The sequence below is a fragment of the Galeopterus variegatus genome, unplaced genomic scaffold, assembly GCF_000696425.1.
Source record: "Galeopterus variegatus unplaced genomic scaffold, G_variegatus-3.0.2 Scaffold2116, whole genome shotgun sequence".
In the NCBI taxonomy this organism is placed as follows: domain Eukaryota; kingdom Metazoa; phylum Chordata; class Mammalia; order Dermoptera; family Cynocephalidae; genus Galeopterus; species Galeopterus variegatus.
The window spans coordinates 96,571-106,709 of record NW_007728227.1 but is presented as its reverse complement, the minus strand read 5'-3'; the positions used below and the strand labels follow the sequence as shown (position 1 = coordinate 106,709).

The 10,139-nt window shown below is 35.0% G+C and overlaps 1 protein-coding gene across 2 annotated transcripts in view; it reads left to right on the top strand.

Annotated features, from left to right (window-relative positions):
- Positions 1–1,924: 1,924 nt before the first annotated feature.
- STX17 (syntaxin 17) overlaps positions 1,925–10,139 on the top strand; it is a 48,628-nt gene continuing 40,413 nt past the window's right edge. For both annotated transcript variants that reach the window (XR_551065.1, XM_008580518.1), the window contains exon 1: positions 1,925–2,106. Coding sequence is in view for 1 of the 2 variants with exons in the window: in XM_008580518.1 (XP_008578740.1) it covers positions 1,984–2,106 (123 nt within the window). In the remaining variant the exon portion in view is untranslated. The remainder of the gene's footprint in view (positions 2,107–10,139) is intronic.

Genomic DNA, 10,139 nt, shown 5'->3' with positions numbered 1-10,139 from the left:
CTTTTTCAATTTGAGGTCTTACATCTTAATTCTCAGCATATTCTCTTTCAATAATTTTTTTTCATCATTTTCTTTATCCTTTCCTTATGGGACTCCTGTTTGTCATTGGGCTTCTTGGTTTATGCTTTATGTCCTTTATCTTTTCTTTTATATTTTACATCTTTTTATGCCTCTGTGTTCTGAGTGATATCTTCCAATCAATAATTCTCTCTTCAGCGATATAGTTTACTGTTTAATCCATCTTTTGAAGTTTTCATTTCTAGAAGTTTTACTTGGTTTATGTGCAGATTGGCCTGTTGTTGTTTCATGGTATTATCTAATTTTTTTAAAAGATTGTATTCCTCCTTTATATCATTGGACATTTAAAAATATACTTTAATTTTCTTTTTTGATTACTTTATTATTTCTAGTCCCTTAGCTGTGCATTCTCCTGTTTTTTGTGTGTGTCTGTGGACTGTCTCCTTTGGCAATGAATTTCTCCATGTGTCTCCAGTTCCTATTCGGTACTGCAGCTGTTTTACCCTTTTTCTTTTTGATGCCTGGAGATTTTCCTTTTTACTTTTAAGCTTGTATTAAGTATAAAAGCAAAATTGCTAGTGGATGGATAGTGGAGGCAGTCTGTATAACAAACATTTCGAGATTTTCAGCTGTGAAAGAAAGGAGAGAAATAGAACATTATCTAGAGCAGTAGTTCTTCATGTTTGGGAAATAATAGATCTCTTTGAAAATCTCTTGAAAACAATGAACTCTATCCTCCAAAATAAAATACATTCACTATTCTTCATAAAAATTCAGGGACTCCACAAAGTCTATGTGTGAACCCCTGTCTCTATGGACCCTGGGCTAAGACACCATATGCCAGTGGGATTAACATAGTCAACTTAATTTTTTTTTTTTTTTTTAATGTGGGAGAGGTTATGGCTAATGAGATGGCATGAAAGCATGGTATACTATAGTGGCTTTCAGGCTTGTTTAAGCAGTGGAGCCCATTACTCATATAAGACCCAATAAGCTCCAGTTTATAAAGTAGATGTAAGTAACTTTTCTCCAATTGAAGCAGGGGTGGGGTCCTGGAGCCTGCTCATTTCCAGCCCCTACCCTCTCCTACCCTGGCACCAAAGGCATACCCTTGGACTTTCCAGAACACTGGTAGAAAACTGTTGGTGAAGTAAAAACATTGGAATGTACTTTCAGAAAATCTGGGTTCTTACTCTAGCTTTGTCACTGGTTATTTGTATCAGTTGTAGACAATACTAATTACTTCGTGAGAAAGGGAAGAGACAGTTTAAAGGATATCAATGAGAAGAGTTGCATAGTATAATAAATTTGAAGTATAAAATTATATAGTTACATTATAATGACATTAGAAGTAGAGTTTGATGCAAGCAGAAATGTTAAGAATGAAATGTCAAGTTTTGCTATTTGACACCTTTAAAAAAAAGGTTATTCAATGTCCAAGATATATTGGGAAATGAAAACTTGGGTACTATACTCTTAGTTTTTTTAAAAAGGTTATTTCTGTACATACATACATACATACTTAACGTAGAAAAAGTCCTGGAGAGACATACACCAAAATGTAAAGAGTAGTTAACTAAGAGTAAGGAATGTAGAAAAAGTCCTGGAGAGACATACACCAAAATGTAAAGAGTAGTTAACTAAGAGTAAGGAGATGATTGTTGATTTTATTTTATTCTCTTCATTTATTTATATTTTCTAAACATTCTAAAGTGAATGTACATAACTTTTGTAAAGAGAAAAAAATTTTAACATACATGGTTTCATAAAGAAAAAACAAGTCAAGTTCAGGATGAAGTTGAATATGTATTTAGGATAAGTTTTAAAACTACCCCATTGTTGGCTTTTAAAAATAGTGGAAACTGATTGAAAAACATTCTTAAAGAAACATTTCCTTTTTAGGTTTTTCTGTATGAGTGGAGAAGACAGTTGTCAGAAGTGGAAGTGACACAACGTATTTTTAGGATGTCTGAAGATGAAGAAAAAGTGAAATTACGCCGTCTTGAACCAGCTATCCAGAAATTTATTAAGATAGTAATCCCAACAGACCTGGAGAGGTTAAGAAAGCACCAGATAAATATTGAGAAGGTGAGCTTTGTCATTTTCTACCACAAGAAACAGTTAAATAGTCTGATTTCTATTTTTTGTGCATTTCAGCTAAATTTAGAATATTGCATAAGAGCTTTGCTAAAACACCTAGTTCCTATTGATTTAGCAACATTATTAATTTTTTTTCAGCTGGTTTTTCTGCTTTACAAATAAACCTCTCATATATTCCTCTTTTTTTAAGGAAGGAATACAGGAATAGAGTCTATACCTTTTTAATTGTACATATTGAGGTTTTACGCAGTTGCAATTACAATACAGACTGTTCGATGGTACACCATAATGTAAAGGCTGGGAACTTTGGCTGATGGACCTGCCTTAATTTCATTTACCCCATGGCAAGTTTTTTGAATTTTTAGTGTGTCTATCAGTAACTCCTATCCTCCTTAGGTGCACATATATTAAAGAAGTAGATCATTATATGATATGAGGGAATTTGCTTACTTCATTCCTTCCCTTTGAGGAAAGCTCCAAATTGAGAAATACAAGTATGGCGTGAGTCAGTTGAAGAAATAATTAGAGGGAAGACAAATTAGTCTCAGGGTCTACAGCGGAGGTTGCATAGAACCTGCACTGGCCAGTGTCAGATAGACCTCTCCTCCAATAGGTTTTAAGCTGTAAGGCCCTCCACTCATTTCTTTTTTTTTTTTAAGGTTGAGGGTGTAGGATGTAGTCATTAAGCCTTTAAATGTAAACATTCATCACAATTTTAGCTTATGCAAGTAAGAAAAGTGTCAGCTTTTTCTCCTGTTGATACATTCTACCTTCCTAGTATTTGAATCCTTTTAAAAAGTAAAGAAAATAAGTGCCAAGAATATTAAGATGAAAATGTCAATGCAAATATGAAGGTGTCTTTAGATTTCAGGATTGACTTATTTTAATAAATCAATTTCTTCTTCCCTTAATTTCTTCTTCACCAGTACTCAGTAAGTAATGATGTGACTTTTAAGGATGGAGAAGTTGTCTGGTAAACTTGTTATTCTTGTCATCAATGGAAACAAATGAAAGGGTTCCCTGCTTTGGTTAATGAGTGGGGCTGGTTCTTTTCTCCCTGTAACAACATAGAAATAAAAGTTTACTTTTGGTTGATCATCTCTGGGTAGGAGGTTTAATAAGGTGTGTTTCAAAGTCCAGAGCTCATACTGAAGTGCTTAGTTACAAAGATGACAAGAATTTGGTGGATGCATTGATTTAGAAAGGTAGGAACAGGCGGACTCTTGTCTATTAAGGTCATTTCTTTCCTTTATTGTCCTACCTTACCTTTGAGGTTTGCCATGTTTTAGATTTCGCTTCTCTTATATTTATTCTGTACAAAAGTGACTGCCATCATTACCTTCAGACCCTAGCCATATGTACTACCCAATCAGTCATCAATCTGCCAGAACCCTGGGGGAAAGGTGGGTGCGTATAGGAAATGGTCTGTTACTGATTTGGTTAATTGTGCCAGACATCGTAAGAAAATTATTCCAAAATTACATTGATCCCTGTCTGCCAGAACATTTTTCCTTTAGCATTTTGTGAAATTTTTACTTATTGTGAAATCTTTAGACAGTGTCAGAATAATCCTATTTTTCAATATAGATGATATTGTGTTAAGCCAAGCAGTTAAACTCACACTGGTCTATGTTTTATTGCATATCCTTCCTCTTTCCTCTGTCCCTAGGATTTCTAGTTTAATTATAAAAGTGACTTTTTATCTATATAGAGTTGAATAGTATATATTAATAGATATGTTATAGCAATGTAAAGACATTTAAAAGCTGCAGTGTTCACTCTGGACGAAAGAGTTAAGAACTAAGCTTGGGCTCCAGGTGTCTGACAATGCCTCACTTTCAAAAAGACATATTCTTCTTGGGGGAAAGGTGTGGAAAGATAAGATATTTATTATGCTGGCCATCAGTCATCCAATATGAATTTAGAAGAAGAAAGTCAGACTGAGGGAAATTGAAGGTAAGCCTTACTGGAGTGATTCTGCAACATCCAAACACAATGAGAGTAGTGTGCTATGGACACCTGGGGCTGTATTCCATAGGTCCTTCAGCATTGCATTTTATTACATGTGATAAACTTGATTAGAATGTCATCCTGAAACTTGAAGTGTTAGCATTCATCTTTCTTGGTTAATGTAAGATAGACTTAAGCATAGTTAATAAGAATGACAAGATAGTAAGCTTGGAACATAATTTTCTTTGTTTCATATTGTAGGGATTTGGGGGAAAACTTGCTGTATACACGTAATGTATTAGTTAGTATATGGTTAAGGTGCAAGTAGCAAAAAAGCCCCACAAAAATAATGTATTGAATAAGGTGGTATTTTTGTTTTTGTTTTGCTTTTGTTTTTGATTTCTCATAGCAATGGAGGGCAGTCAGGGCTACACTGGCAGCTCAACAGCAGTTAAAGACCCAGGCTCTCTTGTTCTCCCATCGTCAACTTGGTTCTATCTTGTGTGCAAAATGGTTACTCCAGCACACAGCTGTCATATTTATTCTGTACGAATCATTACCCTCAGATCCTAGCCACATGTAGCACCCAGTCAGTCATTAATCAATCATCCACATTCCAGCTTAGATAGAATAACCAGAATCATACTTTTTCTAATGATATTCTTCTTTTCTCTGTCAATGCACTTGGATATCTGCACTCACTGTTTACGCTCTCTCTCTTAAAGAGAATCCTGTTCTTGTTTCATGGGTGCAGTATCGTATCATCTCTCTATGGTTTTTTTATTTTTATTTTTAAAATTTCCTTCTGCTTCCTTGTCTTTGTTTTCTTCAAATCCCTTTTCTTTCTTCCTTCTTTCTCCCTTCCCCTCCTTCCTTCTTCCTCCGACCTCCCTTCTTTCCTCCCTCCTTCCCTCCCTCCCTCCCTTCCTCCCATCCATCCATCCATCCATCCATCCATCTCAGCATATGGAGTCATAGGCTTTCACTGGCTGGCTTTTGACTCCTTCCCTCCCTCCCTCCCTTCCTCCCATCCATCCATCCATCCATCTCAGCATATGGAGTCATAGGCTTTCACTGGCTGGCTTTTGATATTTAAGAGTGTTAATTGGAAGGCATGTATGAATAGCAGGGTAGTAGTGGGGGCCTTGTTGCCTGGAGGGGTGAACAGATGAGGATCTATTTTAATGTGGAACCACCAGATGTCAGTATCTGTAGGTCTTGTTAGTTATTTAGTTTCTAAAGACAGCAATCCTCCAGTCTCCTACCTGTTGGGGTGTGTTTATTTTATCAGAGGTGATGGTTGTGGGTATGGGTTGGGAGGTTGGAGAGAGCAGGCTCACCACCATTCAGAGATTCCTCGTCCAGGCTTAATCTTCCTGGTAGTGGTATGATATCTCATCCCTACCCTTAGATGTGCTTGTTGTCCAGGATCCCTAGATTCTTTACTTTGGCTTCTTTGAGATTGTCTTCTGGAGAATTGTCTTCTGTGATGATAGGGGCAGGACAGTTGCTTGGGCAAGTGGAGAGGGGATCTGATAGACCACCTGTTCCTCATATGAACTTTCAGCCAATCCTTCAGCTTTTTGCCTCACCATACACTTTCACCTGGTTACCTGATAGCTGTTACCTCCAGTTGGGTTGCTTAGTCTTTCTGGATTAGTGCTATGCCTGTGGCTTGCTTCCCATTGCCTCTCCCTCCCACCATCTACCCCTTCTGCAGGCTTAGGTCTCTGCTTTCTCTGGTCTGCTGTGTCAGATGCAACATGTCCATACTCTTTCCAGCTTCCAAAATTTTGTTAAAATTTCTTGTCAATTGGTGTTTTCTAGTGTATTCTCATTATTCTTGTGAATTTATACCTTTTAAAGTTCTTTATTGACATTTAGTGGGGTTTTGGAAAAGGGCACAGGTGATTATTTGTGTTCAATCTACCAGGTTTAATGAGATGGCAGATTATTATATGAAATAAATGTTAGCTTTTCATAAGTATTTATTGGTGTTTGCTGTTTCTTAGATTGTTAGCATTGAGGAACGTTTAAAAGATAGATTTCCAATTCTCGGAAGGTTTGCAGGTTTGCAGTCCAGTTAAGGAAATAAGATAGGAAATATTCAAAGAATGATAAGAGGCAATATATAATTAAGTATGAAAATGGGTGGCGTAGACTATTCAAGCAGCATGAAACCTGAACTATACAGTGTGAAATAAGACATAATCAGTCTTATTTATTATTATTTATTTTTGTTTGTTAACTTGTGATTACAATGAAAATATTTTTCACTTCTCTTTTTAGTCTGTGAATATCTATTTTAATCTTTCAATCACCTTTCCCCACCCCTTTCCTTTTTTCTGACAGAACTCTGATTCATTTTCTCTTCCTTTGTGTTTCAGAATAGGCAAGCCTCAGCACAGGTGGTGAATGATAATGGCTCTGTTGACTATGATAATTCCATTCTTGTCAATGTTTGGTTAGCAATGAACAATAAACATAGCCTATAGTTCTGGCCAATGAGACTTGAGGGAAAGCCTGTTTGGGGATATGGAGACTTCTGTAAAGATTTTCCTACTGTTATAAATATATACATAGAAAGAAACAGTCCCCCGTTCTTCTATTTGGTCTCGTTATGTCTTCCTGTTGTACCTGGAACTATAGCTAGTTTTCTTGCACCCATTAGGGGACAAAGCTGAGGACAAAAGCTCCTTGTTGACAGTAGTAAAGCAGAAAGATAGAACTTGGGTGCTTGATGACTTTGTAAGCTCCTGAATTAAACCACCCTGGAATTATCCTACTTCTAGACTGCTTTGTATGTGAGATAGTAAATGTACTTATTAATAAAGCCATTTTTAATTTTGGGTTTTCTGTTGTTCGCAACCCAAAGCATACTAATTGGCTCAAGTGATAGCACTGCTTTAGCCTTCCTCTCTAGTGCCACTGTGCAAATAGACAATACAAAAAAGGTATCTTATAAAAGCACTGCTGTTTAGAAATGCTTGTCAGTGGTCTTAACTAAATTTTTTAGGGGTTACTTCTTTGTTTTTCACACGTATTAAATCACTTTAAGTTTTTTTCTCCTCTCCAAATGTTTGGAATAAAACCTTCTAATAATGTATCCTAATTTAGGTGTAAAATTATGTAGCAAGCAGTAGGAATCTGAATTATTTTGTTCTTTATTTCTTACAATTTATTGTGATAAGAAATAAGGTGATCTAGTTTGTCTTCCACTTGAGACAGTAATCTCTTCTACAACTTCCTTTACAATGAGCAAATAATAACAGCAAAGGTAGTAGTCGTTTTCACTTGTTGAGTGCTGTTAGGGGTCTTTATATGTCAAGCATTTAATCCTTATAACATCCTTATAGGTTAGGTATTATTATCTTCATTTTTTAGGTGGAGAAACAGATTTAGAGTGGTTAAATTTCTTGCTTGAGATCACTATGTTAGTAAATGTGTTAAATTTCTAATGTGCTTGAAATATAGTGTACTTCTAGTAAAAAAGCATGTTGAGTGAATGAATATTTGTATGCATGTATAGAGCCTAAGATTGCATCAGTTGTTTTAGAAGCTTTATATTGCAATCTTTTTTGTTGGCTTTGTAATCAACCAAATAAAATTCACAGGACTTTTTTTTTATATGAACTGCAGCTATTGGACCGGATCATACTTGTTTTTTGTACTGGTACAATTTCTCTTTTTAAGTACAGGCTTTACATTTACATTGTTATATTTGTTCTTATCGTGGAATAGTGATCTTTCATCTATGTTAGTTATCTCTTCTAATTTATCTTATCTGCACATTTGGTAATTATGCATTCTTTGTTTTGAAGTCTTTGATGAAAATGTTGGACAGGAAAGAGACAGCACGCTGGTATACTGTCACCATTTCTATAGTTCTCACAAACCATCTCTAATAATATATAATATAGAACTTTCCCCAAGATTCACATTAAGTTTTACAGCCTACAGTGTTTTAAACATACTCTCTTTTGTGAAAATTGGGTCAATATTTGCAGGTCTCTAGGGACATTTCCAATTCTTCACAGTTTTTCATAGGTAAGCAGAAGTGTTTCTGTGATCACATTGGCAAGGTCTTTTGGTTTGCTGGGATGTAATTTCCCTGGGCCTGTTGACTTGAACTCATTTGAAGTATCTAAGTTTGCTCTTACTCTTCCTTGGTTTTTATTTTCCTCCTAATCATTTTATTGTAGACTTTTCTACTTTGAAGATCATTTTCCTCTATAAAAAAACAAAGTGAGTGTTTTGCTTTTTCTTTTGCATCTATTAGCAATACTCACCCCACCATTTGTTACCTTCCAAAAATTGCTTATTGTTCAAATCCAACTCACTTACTTCCTATGGAATATATCCTGATTGATATCATCCACAGTCAGACGTAAACACACCATCTTTACATAGCACTGTGCAAGGGACCTTAAGATTCACAGATTTAATACTCATATTTTAACCATTCATGGGTAAGCTACAAATGTCTATGATCTTAAACAGTTGTAATAGTAAAATTACAGTCTTCCTCATAATGGTACAGTCATTATGAAAAACAGTATGGAGGATCCTCAGAAAACTAAAAATAGAACTAACATATGATCTAGCAATGCCACTACTGGGTGTTTATCCAAAGGAAAGGAAATCAGTTTATTGAAGAGATACCTGCACCCCCATGTTTATTGCAGCACTATTCACAATAGCCAAGATACGGAATCAACATCAGCGTCTATCAACAGATGAATGGATAAAGAAAATGTGTAATATGGACCCAGTGCAATACTACTCAGCTATAAAAAAGAATGAAATTCTGTCATTTACAGCAACATGGATGAGCCTGGAAAATACTATGTTAAGTGAAGTAAATCAGGCACAGAAAGATAAACAGTGCGTGTTCTCACTTATATGTGAAAGCTAAAAAAGTTTAACTCATAGAAGTTGAGAGTAGCATAGTGGTTACTAGTGGTTGGGAAAGGTGGAGAGTGGGGATAGGGAGACATTGGTTGACATACAAACAGCTAGAAAGGAAATGTACTTAAATTCTAGTGTTCTATAGCAGTGCTAGGTGTCTATAATTCACAATAATTTGTTGTATATTTTCAAATTGGCAGAAGAGAGTAGTTCAAATATTTTTAACACAAAGAAATGAGAAATGTCTGTTGTGATGGATATGCTAATTACCCTGACTTGATCATCACACATTGTATGCATGTGTCGAAGTATCACTCTGCACCTCATAAATATGTACAATTATTACGTGTCAACTACAAAATTATTAAAAAAATGAAAAAGAGGAAGATTTGGAATGTGGCTAAAAAAGTAGTTTATTTTCAAATGTGTATCTTTGGCTTTCATTATTAAACTCTAATTAATATTATAGCATTGTCTAAGAGAGCATATATGCTGGATCTGATGGCATTGATTCAATTGTTTTGAAAAATTTTTTGTAAAAATTATAGGAGTATCAAAAGAGGTTTTTGCTCAAAAGAGTATCATTCACTACCAAATTTAAAGAATATGCAGAACAAGGAATATAAAAATGCCCTGGAAGTTTTTTCAGTGCTGTACTCTGATCATCTATTATGTGTTCCATGTGTATATGGGGCATTTTCATATTTCCGTCCTTTCAGATTATTTCTTGGTTGATTTTTTTTTTTTTTTAGTGTGCAATATACCAAAAATGTGTTTAATGTCAATATTCACATCTGCTAACATTTAATTGTTTGGATTTTTTATTTCCACCAACAATAATATGTGACATTTGGTGTTGATATTAATATTCTGTATAAATATTCTGCTGTAATGTTATCACATTTTTCTATGGTTTCTGTCAAATGAAAATATTTTCATTATCATGCTTATAAAGTTTCTTGGATGATACTCTGAAAGGTAAACTTTGCCTTGCTAAAAACTGAAACATATATATTAAATGTTTAATGTTTAATATCTTTTTTTTTTTTTGGTGGCTGGCCAGTTCAGGTATCCAAACCATGACCTTAGTGTTATAAGACTGTTTTTTAACCAACTGAGCTAACTAGTCTGCACTATCAATGTTACTTTTTTCAAATTCAGAT